Source organism: Carassius gibelio, chromosome B17, assembly GCF_023724105.1.
Source record: "Carassius gibelio isolate Cgi1373 ecotype wild population from Czech Republic chromosome B17, carGib1.2-hapl.c, whole genome shotgun sequence".
NCBI lineage: Eukaryota > Metazoa > Chordata > Actinopteri > Cypriniformes > Cyprinidae > Carassius > Carassius gibelio.
In genome coordinates, this window is record NC_068412.1 from 13309620 (window position 1) to 13327172 (window position 17553).

The window sequence follows — 17553 nt, forward strand, 5'->3', positions numbered from 1 at the left end:
CCTTCTCAAGAGCAGTGTTTAAGCCTTTTGTAGATTGTTTCAAGCATGCTAATCTAAACTGAATCTGCTGCAACCTTTTTGGAAAAGTTTGGGTTTTGTGTTCTTCTCCGAATTGGTTCGCCTGTACTTAAGAACATCGAGAACCAAAGTATACACCCAAAATATTTCCCCCGTTGGTGAGCTTTGCCCCATGCAAACAGAACTTTGTTGATGGCCATCACCATAGCGTAAGCAACATGAGATCTTGCGTCTGTGAATCCTGAAGAGAAAACCAAAACTCTCCTCTGTTAGTGTTTGGAGTTCGGCGGATGAGGCCACAAACACATCATTAGTAATTTTGCGCTTGGTCGCCTCTTTTGTTTTAGAAGTGGGATTGCGTGTCCACAAAGTTTTATTGTCCCAGGATAACGGCTCTATCAGGTTGCAAAGCTAAAATCAAATAGGGAGAAAGAATGGCACAATTAGTTATCAAATTACTCCTAATCCGTTTGCGTTAACCAACTTGGATGCAAAGTTTTGTCATAGCAACTCTTTATGGATTCATTCCATTATTAAAGGCTAGAGTGTTGTGTGACAAGAGACTGAAGAGACTAACCATCATCAGGATGAAGACTGTCACACATTAATTTGAAAAGGCATGTTCGAAGTTTACACTTTAAAATTTGATCGTAGACACAGGATTTTTTTCCCCTACCTGACTTAACCTGGCCACTCCAGTTAACAGGTTTAAAAGTTGAAAAATAAACTCTACCTTGTCCGTATTTCATTGTCAGATATTTACACATAAATACATTTAATGAGCACTGAATCAGAGTATATTCAATCTCTGTAAGCCACCTTTTTCTAAATAATAGATGATGGTACTCAAGAATGAGGCCATAACCGGTTTTCTTAATGAACTTTGTCACAGTCTGTGAAAAGTCACTAGATCTCCTTCTGACACTTTACTGGCCGTCTTACTGGAAGAGCCAGTGAAACATGCTGTCAAACGGGAAGCTGCGGTCTGTGCAGAGATTTGTTGTTTGGGCCGGTTTTGTCAAAGATCCTGAGATAAAGAAGGCCTTTCACAACTTTTTTCAACTTTGACACTAGCAATAATGCCAAAATATCTTCAGATTGTTAATGCTCAACAGCCATCATATTGTTCCTTTTGACTCTTTGCGTTTACAAATCACACAGCCCGCCTACCACTGCCTGATGATTCATTTAGCTGTTGCTCTAGTACTGACGGCTCTTTCTGAACTGTTCCTCACAGTAAGCGGGCAGTGCTCGTGCTACAGAATGACCCGGCTTACAACCAGCGGCGGCCTTACACAAGTGAGGATGAGGCCTGGAAGTCATTCCTGGAGAACCCCCTCACAGCCGCCACTAAGGCAATGATGAGCATCAATGGAGATGAGGACAGTGCCGCAGCTCTGGGTTTTCTGTACGAATACTACAAGGTATGACTAGTAGAGATTAACATTAATAATAATCATCATCATAATTTGAAATTAACTTTTCACAAACCCAAAATCCTGTTATAGCAATAATACACCAAACACAATAAAAATGTAATTATTAAAATTAAATATTAAATATGTGAAAGTAAAAAATTGTGACCATAGACTGTATAAAAACTGGTCGTGACATTTGTCAAGGACCCTACTCGGAATTGGTGCTCTGCATTTAACCCATTCAAGTACACACACACAGCAGTGAATAGGGAACACACACACACACACACACAGCCAGTGAACATTTAATAAGTTATATCTTAAAATAGACGCATGGAAACTTCATAGAATTATTATTTTAAAGGGGATGAAAGGAGGAACTTTACACAACAACAACACAACCTTATTTAATACCTATGATAATGCGTGCAAAATACGTATTATTTTAATGATATCTGACTTCCTGTTGCTTCATAAAATGTCACCTAGTATGTTAAATATGTGCATTGACAGATATAATGGGTAAAGCTGATGCTATTGGATGTGGTCAGACTTACATAGAGTTTGTTTACTTTCCCCAGGTGCCGCGGGAAAAGAGAACAATATCCCAGCAGAAGGCTGACGTCCTGGGCTCTGATGTGGATCCCAACAAAAGGTGAAGCTCTCATCAAAGATGCAATAGTGAATGCCGCTTTTCCCATGCTGAGAAGATGAGACCCAACTTTATGTTATTCTTTGCTAGGGCTTCAATTAGCTTACTATCCAACAGAAATCATTAAAGAAAACTGTCAGCAACGATTTATTTGATTCATTTGTTAGGTCTGTTCGCTGAGCACGCTGAAACTACGTCATTGACAGCGATGTAAAAAATTACTAAAAGTTCACCTGCACAGATATATTTTTCATAAAAAAAAAAAAAAAATTCAAGCATGCTATCGGTAATATATTATACTTGCGTAGGGATGCGCGTGCGCGTCAAACAGAAGCGAAACACAACAGAAAGCGAAGGGAGGCTAGGCTATAATTCATTTTTAATCACCAAACATTTATTACTATGCGTTTCATTTAGGTTACAAATTTCTACATATAGAGTAAGTAATTTGTAAACCAATATCTGTAAAAGGTGTTTACCTTTTAACATTTAGCAGCTTCATTTTTTACAAATATGACGTATTGTTTATATTTATTCATTTTTGTCAGTGGGTTATATGACTTGGTTTATCTTAGATATATGTTTTATACATGATAGGTTTTTAACAGCCATGCATTTGTGTGTGTGTGTGTGTGTGAAGAAGAACAGTGTTTGTTGCAGTTAAATGTGTACCTCTTACATTTATCAGTTGTTTGTAAGTCATGGAAAATATTTTTGAAACATTTTATACTGTATATTTTGGTTTTTACATATTCATCTACATTTTCCAACAGAATCTTGATGACCACTCTCCAAGAGCCATCGCCGGAGAACCGAAACCAGGTTCTGAAAGGAGTAAATCTCGTTCTTCCAGGGAACCAGCACACCCAGGACAAGAGAGGACTTTTCCCCTCACCCGATACTACAGTGACAGTATCCATTGCGCCTGGGCCAAACTACCCAGTGAAGACTGAGGGTCCATCACATGGATTCTCCGTCACAGTCCCCAATCCACACTGCTCAGAAACAGACAGTCACACGGTGGTATTCGACCCTCAGCTCCCCCACAACCAGTTCAGTCCGAACACACAGCCACGCACCCCAGACTCGACCTTCCCAGAGAGCTCAGATGTGAGTTCTCTCTCACACACACATGCACATATCTCCTGTCTCCCACCCTCAGACAATACTTCATTTACCTGGTGACTCTAAAGACATTGTTGTATTGAGCCCCCTCCCTATTTTTATTTGAACATGCCAAAATAGCAGCTAGCATGTCATTATGCCATTGTCTCTCTTACACAATAAAGTGCTGTATTTTCCTCTCACATAATAGCCAGGGCCTTTTCTCTCGCTCTCTCTTTTGCCCGCTCTCATTCCTGCTCCCTCTCTCTACCTGCTTTTTTTTTTTTAACCTGGAGGGAGGATTTCCTTAGAAATGATAGTTCCACAAAACCTTGCACACACAGGGAGAGCCGTTTGTTTTTTCTATCAGCTTTCTCCCGCTGACTGAATGAGTGGTGATGTGGTGTTTGCACTAATGCCAGGCCCTCTTGCCCCCTCTTTTGTGCGCTACAGGTGTTCGCGTTCCCAAGGGATCTCCAGTTAAGTATGGGTCCCATCCCGCAAGAGGACTACGCCACTTTTGACACAGTGTCAGGGTATGTCAAACATAACCTTATGAAAAAAAAAAAACTTAATTTCAATTAAGAGATACTTTCAGCTGAGTGTGTGCAAAAAGCATGGTGCATCGCTCTGACAGGTGCTCATGGCCCATGTGTAAATGACTGTCAGCCTACAACAAATATAACAAGCTGCCTCCTCTGTGTAATAGCAAACATGGAAATTGTCATGGGTGTATTTGGTCTGATGGTGCAAATATGTATTAAGTGGTGACCCCTTTTTTGTGTTTGGTCAACAGTAATAATTTTGAATACACATTAGAAGCCTCCAAGTCTCTCAGACAGAAATCTGGAGATGGCACAATGACATACCTCAACAAGGGACAGTTCTATCCCATCACCCTCAGGGAAACCGACAATGGCAAACTGCTGCATGGCCCCATCTGTAAAGTTAGGGTAAGAAGAGTATATATATATTTATTTTATTTGACCCTCTAACTCTTGCACTCTCTATTCTTATTCTATTTGATCTGTTTTCTTTTTTTATTAAAACCCTTTAAGACTTGCACTCTTTTTTTTATAACTGCTTGTTTTCTATATAAAAAAGACCTCTAACACAAGCTTTCTCAATTATTTTTCTATCTGTTTTCTTTTTATCTATTTTATAATAATAATAAAAAAAAAAAAAACTTGAGACTGAGACTTGTCATACCAATTGCTCTTTTGTTGATTCTGTTTGCCTCCGTTTTCCTCATGTGTAAGTCGCTTTGGATAAAAGCATCTGCTAAATCACTAAATATATATAATCCACGGTTCCAAAACAGGACCGTCTTCCACATCCACTAATAAATACTTTTTTGCCAGTTGGTTAAAAATACTTGCAGATACTTTCCAGTGAAATTCGTATGTATTTAAGTGTGTAAATACTTCCTGTACCACTGAATAGATGAGTATTTGTTTGAGAGTGCTGGTACATTACTAGAAAACAGTACCAAACCCTGTGGTGTGTTTCAGAGTGTTGTGATGGTAGTGTTCGGAGAAGAGAAATCCAGAGATGACCAACTCAAGCACTGGAAATACTGGCACTCAAGACAGCACACGGCCAAGCAGAGATGCATTGATATCGGTGAGAAGTCTTTGTCTAGGGATATCAGTACACCATCAGTACACTCACAGATATCACTCATACTTTCATGTCTCTTTGAGTCTCTTGGTCCAGTCTAGTTCAGGGTGGAGTAACAAGTACAGATAGCAAACAGATAGCATACAGACAAAGTGGGGGGGATGTAGGTGGGGACAAGATAATAGGTCAAGGGGAGAGCCATCAATGACCTCCACAATGAACACAACAAATAAAAGATGAGCACTGTAAAACATGAAAGGGTACACAACATGATCTTGCTTTGAATGGAAGTCAACTTCTGAGGGGAAAATACCCTTTGTGACTTAAAGGGATAGTTCACCCAAAAATGAAAATTCTGTCAACATTTACTCACCTTTTAATGTTGATCCAAACCTGTAAGGGTTTCTTTCTTCTGTTGAACACAAAATAATATATTTTGAAGAATGTTTATAACTAAAGCCATTCATTTCCATGGTATGGAAAATAATAATAACAATGTGGAAGTCAGTGGCTGCCATCAACTGAGTAAATGATAACAGACATTTTGATTTTGGGGTGAACTATCTCTTTAATGTCATGATATTATATTAGTAAAGTACAACATAAGTAACAAGCCTCGATTAACTAGTTATGCTTAATTGTCTTGATTTTGAATAAAAAGCTCATTAACACTTAGTTATAGTCTATGATAGACACTTCTGCCTGTGTTATTGGTTTCAAATTATGATACTAACAAAATATTCCATTCCCCATTTATCATTACTCCACTTTGTCCATCTATACTAATTAATCAAGCCTCTCTTTTCTCCCACAGCGGACTACAAAGAAAGTTTCAACACCATCAGCAATATTGAGGAGATTTCATATAATGCCATTTCATTCACATGGGACATCAGCGAGGAAGCAAAGGTAAAGACATTTTAGGGCATTTCTAATGAAAGCCTGTAATTATTAAACAACATTATTGCACTTTTATTTGATTTGCCTCTGGACATCTGTTAAAAAATAAGTGGCTTTCTGTTGAAAAGCTTTAGAGTGTAAAAAAAATAAAAATAGCAAACATCTTTTTTCAAATTTGTTTCCATGTGTTACATTTCTAGGTATGTATTTTTGGTATGCGGATAAAGGATCTTAAAAAAGACATGACCTTTAGGAAAAGTATGACTAACATGAAGATTTACACTCAAAATAGACCATATGCATAACACTTTCTAGAGTACATTAAAAAATGCAACAAAAACAAAGTGTGCTGTATATGCCGGAACATATTAAGAAATATCTTAAGAAAATGTGAAGAAGGGACTTTCCAAGATTAGTTTAGTTACTTGAGCTGGGCATTAGGGGTTTCTAACATTGGCCAATACCTTGACTTAATTTTTAGGTGTATGTCAGTGCTGAAATGATTAGTTCTCAGATCGTTGGGCCTGACAGCCCTATTTTGTGCTGAACTGATGGGTTTACGGGGGAGACGCGCCCATCAGTGGCATTAAGAATGAGGAAACTCTGATGGGGGAGCAAGTGAGCACCGACAGCTAATGGAATCCTGTTTGGCGAGTGTGTCGAGACTAGTCGGGTAAAACCCGTCGCAAAGTGACAAACAAATTTTGGTAGACAAATCCTCTTGCCTCAGTCTGATTAGTTTTGATTTTTCTAAGTTGAAGCAGATCTATCTGAGAAATAGTCCTTGTTATGTATTCATGTAATTATAGTTCTAATTAGTCACATTAAAGTAAATAATCCAAAGTTTAAAAATTGAAATGGGGTATTTTTGCAGTGAGCAGTGTTGTCCTATAACCAGGATGCAGATCATAAGATAAGCCCGGTGCTGTAGGATACTCATCCGTGTGCACAGTCTCCCGTGTACTGACTGTTTGCAGTGTTACATGTGGGAGTGGTTTGGATTCTGTGTGCTTTGGAAAGACAGAAAGTGGAAATAGAAAGGGCAAGACCCTGAGGACGGTTGGAATGGATTTGTGGCGCTCCCTAGCGGACTTTTGGAGAAATGACAAGCGTTGAGTGAATGCTTGAGCAAATATTTGATGATTAGTTGAAAGACCATTTGTTTCTAATTCTTATTTTGTCTCAGGCCTTTTGTTAATAATCTATTATTACGTAAGATGCTGTATTGTCGTTGAATAAAGTTAAAGTATATTTTGCTTTGGTAGGAATAAACAGATGCGGTTTAGGAGTTGTACATATTCACAACCGTTCAGAAGTTTAGGGTCAGTAAGATGTTTTGAAAGAAAATAATGCTTTTGTTCAGTGAGGATGCATTAAATTTATCAAAATCTACAGTAAAGACTTTCACATTGTTTACTTTATATCCATCAAAGAATCCTGAAAAAAAATGATCACTACTAGCTATAACAGTTTTATTTATTTTATTTTTAAAGTGTAAATTACCTATAAACATGTTGCACACTTTATATGGAGTGTTTACAGAAACATTCATTTAAACGAAACAGTAAAAACTGATATTTTTTTAATTTCACCTTTTTTATTAAATTATTTCATTATATAATATAGTAAGGTTGTTTTATAGACCATGATGGAGCAGTAATTCCATAATGCTGGATATTAAACCAAAGTCTAAAATCAATATGTGCTGTGATTCTATTCTGTTTTCAAAAGGGGGCGACAAACAACAACAGATAATGGCAACACAGTCTGGTGTTCCCAGTTCCACCTCATGCATTTACAGAATAACAGTATTCATTAGTTCAAAACAAGCAAAGCTGCCCACACAGTGAATGAAGTTTAAGACTAAAAAAGCTCTTTAAGGTTTACTCTTGCTTGTTTTTTTCTGTTCACTGCACTTTAACACTTTGCTATTTTTATTTTTTGAAACAATTCTGAAAGAAAAAATAATTTTTTTTGGACTTGTAAGAATTTATATTCAGTGTGAACTTAGTTATTCTTTTTCTTTTTTACTTCACACAATTGAAGAAATTTAAGTTAAGCATAACATTACTCTTTATTTCCGAGGATCAGTTTGTGGCATTTCAGTGTTCCTTCTCTTCCCTTGTTAGATCTTCATCTCAGTGAACTGTCTGAGCACAGACTTCTCCTCTCAGAAGGGAGTGAAGGGGCTACCGCTCAACATACAGATTGACACCTACAGCTACAACAACCGCAGCAATAAGCCTATCCACCGCGCTTACTGCCAGATTAAGGTCTTCTGTGACAAGGGTGCAGAGCGCAAGATCCGTGATGAGGAGAGGAAACAGTCCCGTAGGAAGGGCAAATGCCCTGATGTCAACCCTCCTTTGGGAAACTGTAAGCACAGCTTCAGGTTTTTACTTTGACATGTAGATTTAACTAACATGATGGTACTTCGTAGTAAAAACATGTGACTAGAGCTCCAGAAAGAGGTGTTTTTCACTCTGTCCTTGCCCCATTTTTCCCAGTTGGGCAAGATGTCAAGGTCCCCCTTCTGCACAAGCGCAGTGACATCACCATCTTCAAGACAATGACGGACTTCGAGACGCAGCCTGTTCTTTTCATCCCCGACATCCATTTCTCCACCTTCCAGCGTCATGTGAGTACACTGTCTGCAAAACTTTAAATATTTGTTTTAATTAAAAATATCAGATATACAGTAAAAGTTTGTACATTTCAAATGACCTCTTTGAAACAGTTGGGGCCCAATAAATGAATATCAGCTTAAAATACCCGTCCCATAAACATATCTAAAAAGATTGATATTTGCTGCTTTTTAACATTTCCATCATTGTCTTATGACTTATGAAACTCAAACGCACCGTGCTCCACAAGTATACAGCTGCTAGACATGTAGATTATGCAGTGTGTGTATGACACACTGCATGTGAGCACTGGTGATAAGATACGAGAATACACGATAATGTATTTTTGCACAATCATATAGTTTAGATAGATTTTGACCTTGGAAACTTTCCAGTTTTTGGGTTACTTCTGCATGGCAATAAACTTGCAGCTTTTGCATTAGCAATCCAGAATCTTATCTGTTAAACTTAGCCGGAGATGGTTCAGTCTGAGAGAAATTTTCTCAGAAAATGCTGGTGCAAGATTGGGTTAATGGAAAAAAAAAAAAAAGATAGAGCAACATGACTTTTATTTGACCAGTTTATCACCTTTTCCCATTTAAATTTATTTAATTATAATTTATGAACAAATTAATGTATAAGTTATACATTTTATGAAATAAAAATATATTGTATATCTGCATTCAACTTTTATTATTCCCTTGCATATTTTTTAAATAATTTTGTCTGAATTAGTCAAAGCTCAATGAAGTTTACCTTATTTAATTAAGTATTAAGTATAAGAATATGTAATGAAGTATATTGTATTAAAACCCATTAAACATATCTAATGCTATTGGGAGTGTTAAAAAAAATTCTGTTTAAGATTATGATTTGTAGTCTCTTGAAAAAGTACAAGTACACCCCCTACAAGTGCCTCTACGTTGAAGCCTCCGAGCAGAAATGTTCCATATGATCATTAACATATAAGTGTCTGTAGGTAAAAGCATATTGACATCATCATTTCAGTGCTCTTTATTGCTTGTGTGAGTGCAGACTGCTGAAACATTTCACGGAAACAGCAGATTGTGTTTGGGTCATGGTGACCAGACTGATGCAGTCAGTTGGAAGGAATACAGTCATTTCTCACGATTATGAAATCTGCCATTTATGGCGTACGATTGGCTGTTATCAGAGGGTTCTTGGCAAGGGATCACATCTTAAGCCCACGTGCGGTTTCTTAATAAATCAAAACATGCATAATTTACCCCGCCAACTTTGTTCAGCGTACCATTTCCGGTCATAAACATCATAGTACCCATCACTGACTCGCATGTCTTAGACCTGGAAGTTATTTTTAAATCAGTTCAGTTTCTTGGTAGAGCTCTTCATTTAACTTCACTGTCCACCTTTGACTCAAAAACCTGGCCATCTATACGGCTAAAATCACATGACACACAGGAAAGCAAATGCTAGACAGTGTCCTGTCCAACATGACCTTTGATCATCACTAGTTATGTGACATTGAAACCCAGAGTATATCTAGATCCAAAAATAAACCCTCTGGCTATTTACTTTTCACTAAAATCACCCAAAAAGAACAAGAAAAGTGAACTTTGCCATACTTTCTAGTGCCACACAAACGAAGAGTGTTTAGAGTGGGAAAGATGTGCTTTTATACAATGCATCTGTGTTGATTCAAATGTTCTTGCTGTTGTTCTGAATGATCAGATTTTGTGAGGAGTTTACACTGAGGTATGTAGGACCTAGAGAGGAAAAATAAAGTTGGTCTCAGTTTACAAGCAGATAATTAATCATCACAAGTAGGTTAATCATGTTAGCATGTGTTAATGGCTTAACCCAGGGGGCTTCAACAGGGGGTCTGCGGTCATCCGGCAGGGGATCTGGAAATAGTTGTTTCATCTGAAACAGATTTTTGAAGCAGTTCAGCTGAATGTTTAATTCCCTTCCAACAATAAAATGCATAAAGTAAAATTAAAATGTAATGTTTTGAATGTAAACATTTTATGTTGACTTGCTTTGAAAAATGTCACAAATGAACTGAAACCAAATTTTCAGTGCAACACTTTTACAGTGCATGGGGCTCTTGGCCTGACAAATGACCCCTGGTTTTACAGTGCCTCCTTTTTCTGAAATATTAAAGGAATTTTGTTAATGAATGTTTTTAATGAAGCTTCTTTTGTGGCTTTTCTCATTACAGCCTTTCTCTCCGGAGGACTCAGAGGAGGGGTGAGTTTCTGTCTTTTGCTTACTTTGTGCTCTTTTATGTCAGCAATGTTTGTTCAAGACAGGGGAGGGTTTAAAATGTGCATTATTAGAGCGAAACGGCCTTTAGCTCTGCCCTGAAGTGTTGCTCCCTGTACAACGTTTCCAGGAAATGTGCCAGGTGCTGTTTGTGTCATGGGTAATGATGTACTTGTTAGCTCCTTCTTTTCCTATAGGGATGGAGGTTTTCTCAGAAATACACTCGTCTGCTGCATCTTTCTCATCATCTCCTCTCTTTTCCTTTTTTCACTGTTCAGCTCAGCTATGAAGAGATTACCTTATTCCGAGGAGGAGTTTGGATCACCTCCCAATAAGCTGGCAAGGACGGATGAGCCCAAAAGAGGTGTGTTTTAACTAGAACTGGGTTATATGTCATGTGTTTTGTCCCTGCTGTGGAAGAGACTGGGTAGTTTTGTGTTTATTTCAGTATTATTGGCACTATAAGTATCGGCACTGTTATGGTGCAATGCCATTTGGTTGCTTGTGAGTAACCACACACAAAAACATCCTAATTCAAAACACATTTGCTCTGTTCCAAAACCAAGTGAGCTGCCTATGAAGGATCACTCCGAAGATGTTGTTTTTGACTAACTCTAAGGCAATCTCCCATGTATCCTTCATGGAAAACACAATCCCATGATGCACTGCAGTATGCTCAGTAAAAATAAAAAATCAAGGTGGCAGACTTTCTGAGTGAAATGTTGGTTTTAAATATATGCTGTGTTCAAGTCATGCTGTAATTAACGTAATTATGAGATGCCAACTAGTGTGATGTGAAATGATATGTTTCCGTGGCAACACTAGCAATGGCAAAATGAATTTGCAGACGTCACGTGATGCAAGTCACAGCTCTCAGAAAATTCAGTTTACAACTTGCAACTACAAGTTCTGTGAGGACTTCAATGCTTTTTACAAGTCAGAGACTCATAATTACAGTAATTCTGACATGACGTTATTTTTATTTAATTGAAGATAATTGTATTTTATTGAAGATAATGAATTTTAGTATATCCAATAATTATATATAAATTGTTTTTCTATTATTTTACCCAGTATGTGTGCTATGTCATATTATGTTAATTAAATGTGGACCATGGCCACGTTTTTCTTTTTATTACATTGACACAGGCACAGATTGCTGCAGTTTTATTGCAGTGGTTCAGAATTCAAATGTGCGGTGAATTCTGCTAAAAGTTTAATGCACCACTGTGTTAGAAAAACAGCCCCTACACCAAACCCAACAATGAACCGAACCGATACTGCTAATGAATGCAAACGTGATATAAAACCATATTTGTCAATGCAACCATGCTATACTTTCTTAAACGCAGGTATCAGCTGTTTTGTCAAACTGCAGTTTCACAGGATTTGTTCCAGAGCTCTTCCACTCATAAGTGCAAACCACCGAGCAAACTTGCTGACTTAAAAAATCCATACATATGAAGCTGTATTCAAAAGTATTAGTTTTCAAATCTTGCAGCATGTTAAAATTGGTTCGAATAACATAATGTTCTGCAAGTAGGCTTTCTTAAACCCCGGCCCTGCAAATCTGTATGTGTGAAAATTAGTTTAGTTTTCATTTCAACTGGAAACTGCAGTGATTTGTACACATAGGTACATTATTTTAATTTTTGCCAAAATTTACATAGATGCACATATTTCCAATGAGCCTGGAAAGGCTCATGCTCATGCATTTGCTCAACTTTAGTTTTTTACTTAATTGCGTGTGTGGTGGTGTGTGGAGTCACTCTGTCCAGTGTGAGGGTTCATGACGGTAGGATGCTGCCTTAGAAGGCAGTTGCCTTTAGTGATTCAGCTGACTAGGTTTTGGAACAAAGCTATTGTTTGTACCCAGATAGGTTCTAATTATAGACTAGTATGTCTCAACATTTGAGTGGTAATCAAATAAAGAACGGAAATGTGTAGGTCATCAAATCCTGCTAGCCCTCCCAACACGATGTCTTGTCTCTCTGTGGCCATCCTCTGCTTGTTTATCTATCAAATAGCAGTCACGGTCAAACATGTGTGGGAGGGTGCGTGTTTGTGTGGATTTAACCAAACCTCTTGCCAAAAGCAACACGTCGGCTTTGGAGTAGAATATTATGTGTGTAATCGGTGTACTCCGGACTTTCCACATCACTGAACATCCCTTGCCGGAGCTCAGTGTTCCCAGTAATGCCTTGGGATGCTGGCCCGTCCTTCTGGGGATTTTTGGGTGAAATGGGAGGAAAGGATGGCACCGGTGTTTATAGATAACAGCAGCAACTCCAACTACAGGGAACAGCATGTGAGGCACAAGGTTATAAAAGGCATGCATTAAAAGAGCATATCAAATCATCTGCCATATGAAAGCCTTGGCAGATGATTTGGACTTTACTTTCTAGTTTATGTTGGTTTCCAAGTCTGACCTCAGTTTAAAAAAAAACTGGGCTTGCAGTTTGTGCATGAGTGACCATAGCTGACCACATTTCTCTGCCTTTGCAGTTTTGCTGTATGTGCGCAAGGAAGCAGAGGAAGTGTTTGATGCTCTCATGCTGAAAACTCCCACACTACAAGGCCTGGTGGAAGCGGTGAGTTCACTACTCTTTTCCCAAATGTCCTAACATTATTAGTGCTGCTTGCTAAGGCAAACATCATTTTTGATCATTTACGGTTAGGAAATGGTGAACACACATTACCATTAAGTATTGCAGTGAGCTCAGTCTATAAAATACATCCAATATAGTTGACTTTAAAAAGTATCCATAAAATAGTGTAAGTAGGTAATAAGTCCGATTTATACTCAATTATTTGGTTGTGCATTGTGTTTTAATGCTTATTATGGTATTAGATTAACAACTATTGAATTTAATTTCACCACCTAATGCATTCCCATTATGCATTGAGATGAGCTCAGTGAAAAAAAAAAAAAAAGTCCAATACAATTATCCATAAAATATTATTTTTATCTAACAACAATACTCATAAAATGCTAATACGCTAAAATAATACTAATAATATACTAATTTAGGATTATGAAAATATTTTTGCTACTTGTATTTGTATTTTTATGCTTAATAATAGATATTTGCATGTGCAACATCAAACTACTGAAATCAGTTGCGCACCATAAAACATTTACTATAAAACATTTTAAAATGGTAATAAATTAAAATGCTAACATATTACAGTTCTTCAAATTATACAAATATGAACTTATTTAATAAAATATAATACATTTATAATAAATGTATAACAAATAAAATAAAATGTGTTTGTGTTTTGTAAATGTATGTTCATAGACTGTTGTTCTATTAGCTTAGCAACATGCTACCTTAAAACTCCTTATGACCTGGAATTGATTTCACTTTTTGAAACAATCATTCTTTGACTTTTTTCCCTGCCTGATTATAAAACTAATAGCAGTGCACTAAAAACGCTAGAAGAGTACCTTTGCAATAACTGCATAACTGCCCACCTATAACATCAGCGTCATGTTAGCACATTTTGTTCAGACGAGAACCACTCATGTTTCTTTAGGAAATCTAATATAACTAATAGAGGTTCACTGCCTGTAGTGCGGGGTTATTTAAGGACACAGTCACAGAAAGAATGGAGAAAAACATTCATTTGATGTTCTAAACATTATAACAGTATAATTTTGTTTAGTAATGCATCGCTTGCACCACAGAAACGGACAATAACATACTCGAATGCTCCTTCCAAGAAAGCTCCCACCCAAAAATTATACATCCCATCCAAACCCACAGCTTGTTTCCACAGCTTCTAATGCAGCACACTACCTCCCAGAGAAATTCAGATGCCAGCGAAGTGCACTAACATGTGGCCAGTGCAGAAAATTCCCTGAAATTAGAGTCTGAAGCTGGGTGATTTAATGGGAGCATTGAGTTACGTAGCAGGAGATCGACTGTCAACAGACCGTCTGCATTAAGACATTGCAGGAGGCCACAACGAGAATCACGCTGGCTCACAAACACATCCATCTAATAATCACAAGAGCTGGCAAGGGCTAAAGAGGTTCCATTTAATCAGTACATAGTGTTGCATTACTCACCGAATTACTACTTTAAATAGATAGTTCACTCAAACATGAAACAATTCTGTCACCATTTGTGGAACATATAAAAGATACTTTGATAAATGTCTTTTATCAGATGTCTTTGATAAATAGTTGAGTTGCTTGAAATGATAAACTGCTGTCCTTACTGCTATGTGATTAAAAAATGCATGTTAATAGAGTGAACTTCCTAATGGATTTGCTCTCCACCAGATTTCAGAAAAGTATGATGTTCCTCTTGAGAAGATGGGAAAGGTCTGCAAGAAATGCAAAAAAGGGTAAGATTGTTTAAAACTAGGGCTTTCAATGGATTACGTTTAGGGGCTATGACTTGCATTAAATTCATTATTTATTTATTTTATTCATTACATTTATTTTTCTATTTTCTATATTTTTATATTTCTATTTTTAATTTGTAAAAAAAAATATTATTATTATTATTATTATTATTTTATTTATGAATTTAATGAAACTAATGAAATATAAATAAAAGATAACACATAAATGATGCATTTTTATTCCAAATGAAATAAATGACCAAAAAATTTTAGTCATTTATTCTAAGATCAAAATAATATTTTTTTTGCAAATTATCATATTCTAAATATATTTTTTATAGTAAATTAATTAACATTTATTTTTATGAATGTATTTTTGAAATCATTTTACTAAATTGCCATGTTAAACTGAAGGACCTTATTTACCCGTTTGATCAATCACTGAACCACAGTCAGTCAGGGGGAAAACTAAACCACGGTGTCCCTCCATCTCTGGTTCTTTTCAGGATCTTGGTAAACATGGACGACAACATCATCAAGCACTACTCCAACGAGGACACCTTCCAGATCCAGATGGAGGAAATGGGAGGAATGTTTAAGCTCACGCTGACAGAGATTTGAAGATCCTACAGACTGGTTTACACCAGGCTTCCTGCTCTATTAGGAGACATCAGATCTTTTAGTGTAATCTAATGAACAGTTTTGGGGTGACCTAATACAGTATATGAGCCTTAAGTACTTTTTGAATTGAGAGTGAAATAATAGAATCTCTCGGATGTGTTTCTGCCAAATACCTTGAAGGTTTTGAGCCATATTTTCTATTTTACCTGAGTATAAGCAGATAGCTGTCTTTTTTATCCCTTCTCAATTATTTTGTGATGCTGAAAGAGAGGTCACAATTACAATTTACTATTGGTTTTCCTCTTTAAAGTCATAGCACTGGAGATGCTAATCTCAAAAAAGGTTGAATGAAAAGGATGTAGTGAAAATGAGTTTGGGAAATACACATTTCTTCGCTGTATTGATATGAATAACCCTGAGCAGTATTTAGTGAGTATAATAGTATATCATCTCTTGCTCAGCAACTCTACGAGATGCAGTGTCACAAGCATTGCTTGTACAGTATGTCTAACTTGTATTCCCAAGAAAAAATGTTCAACCTTGGACTTCCCCAGAGTCTGTCATTCCTCATATGAACAAATAAGGTCCATACAACAGGCCCTCTGATGAATCCTTCAGAAGGCATTTTCAAAATGCGATCCATAGAGAATCAGTATAAACTTTCTTTATTTGAACAAAATAACACTACAGATTTATAAGCACATTATTTTGCAACTGTGATTTTGCTGAATTTGCAATCAGTGCTAATGTAATTCATAATTACTAAAGTTACCATATCAGGAAGTACATGCAAGTACCTTTGAAGCCAATCAAATAAATAGTGTTACATTTTGTTTATTTGGTTACACAAAAAACTGTTATTTGGATTGCACTGACCTCAGTGCACATGCAAAAACTATAATTCATATTTCACTTCTGATTATGCATTCCCCTTTCTAAACAAATGTTGTTTCTGATTAAATGTACAGCTTTTGATTCGTTTTTCTAAATGCAACTGATACACTCTTCGTATCATTTCTTTTGTAAATATTTTTTTTGACAAAGGGGGTGGGACTGTTTTTTATAACCATAAAGTTTTCTATACTATTTTACAGTTTTGCATCATTCTAAATGATCTATTTATGCAAATGGGTATATTTGTAGTTTGTTGTTGATGTCTGATTTGGATTTATGTGCATATTTAAGTGTTCTTATACACACAGATATTGTTTTCCTTTACTTCTTAACTGTTAGTTAGACATGTTTCCTTTTTGTATCAGATGCACAACTGAAGCTCCAATAAAAGCCACTTGGGCTCTTGTATTTTATTTGGCTGTCTGTGTGTCCTGTGGTTTTCAGCTAGCTGTATCCAAAAGAGTTGTCATGGAAACAAGCTGTGCTCCAAAAGCCCATCTGTCTGGTGGACAGGAAGTGGGCGGCTAAATAGAGAGTGTCTCAAATCAACAGTGGCCTCAAATACCCCCTCAGCTTTTAAGTTCCTTCATGGAGGGGAAAACATTCACTCTTCACCAGGGAGGAGAGAGATAGTTTTTTTTATATTTTTATTCCACTTTTTTATATTTTCTTTATATATATTTATTTATACCAATATTTTTTTAATTTTCATTTATGTTCCATATATATTTTTGTATGTATTTTTTGTACAAATAATAATATTAATATAATATTTTAATATTTTTTATTGTTATTTTAGGAATTCACAGTATTTTTATCCATTTATTTATGTATTTTTGTAAAAAAAAAAAAAAAAATCCTGTATTTTTGAATTACTGCATTGTGCACACACAAAAAGATTGTTTTATATATATATATATATATATATATATATATATATATATATATATATATATATATATATATATATATATATATATTTATTTATTTTTATTTTTTTATATAAATGGAAAAAAGAGTCGGTGGTAAGTAAACTGTTTCTGTGCGTGACAAGCTCTAGAGGTGTAAGTGAGAGAGAAAAAAATGAGTTCATCGTCATCAT

The 17553-nt window shown here is 36.3% G+C and overlaps 1 protein-coding gene and 1 long non-coding RNA gene across 3 annotated transcripts in view; one reads left to right on the forward strand and one right to left on the reverse strand.

Annotated features, from left to right (window-relative positions):
* The window catches only part of LOC127975923 (uncharacterized), a 16910-nt gene extending 14510 nt beyond the window's left edge, over positions 1-2400 (reverse strand). The window contains exon 1 of the long non-coding RNA XR_008157654.1: positions 1994-2400. This is a non-coding gene — a long non-coding RNA (uncharacterized LOC127975923). The remainder of the gene's footprint in view (positions 1-1993) is intronic.
* grhl1 (grainyhead-like transcription factor 1) overlaps positions 1-16864 on the forward strand; it is a 17657-nt gene extending 793 nt beyond the window's left edge. For both annotated transcript variants that reach the window (XM_052579940.1, XM_052579941.1), the window contains exons 2-15: positions 1256-1442; positions 2018-2091; positions 2862-3198; positions 3646-3728; positions 3989-4145; positions 4704-4815; positions 5627-5721; positions 7842-8088; positions 8220-8350; positions 10537-10565; positions 10859-10944; positions 13086-13171; positions 14872-14936; positions 15443-16864. In XM_052579940.1, the coding sequence (XP_052435900.1) occupies positions 1256-1442; positions 2018-2091; positions 2862-3198; positions 3646-3728; positions 3989-4145; positions 4704-4815; positions 5627-5721; positions 7842-8088; positions 8220-8350; positions 10537-10565; positions 10859-10944; positions 13086-13171; positions 14872-14936; positions 15443-15557 (1804 nt within the window). In that variant the 3' untranslated portion in view covers positions 15558-16864. The remainder of the gene's footprint in view (positions 1-1255; positions 1443-2017; positions 2092-2861; positions 3199-3645; positions 3729-3988; positions 4146-4703; positions 4816-5626; positions 5722-7841; positions 8089-8219; positions 8351-10536; positions 10566-10858; positions 10945-13085; positions 13172-14871; positions 14937-15442) is intronic.
* Positions 16865-17553: the final 689 nt, after the last annotated feature.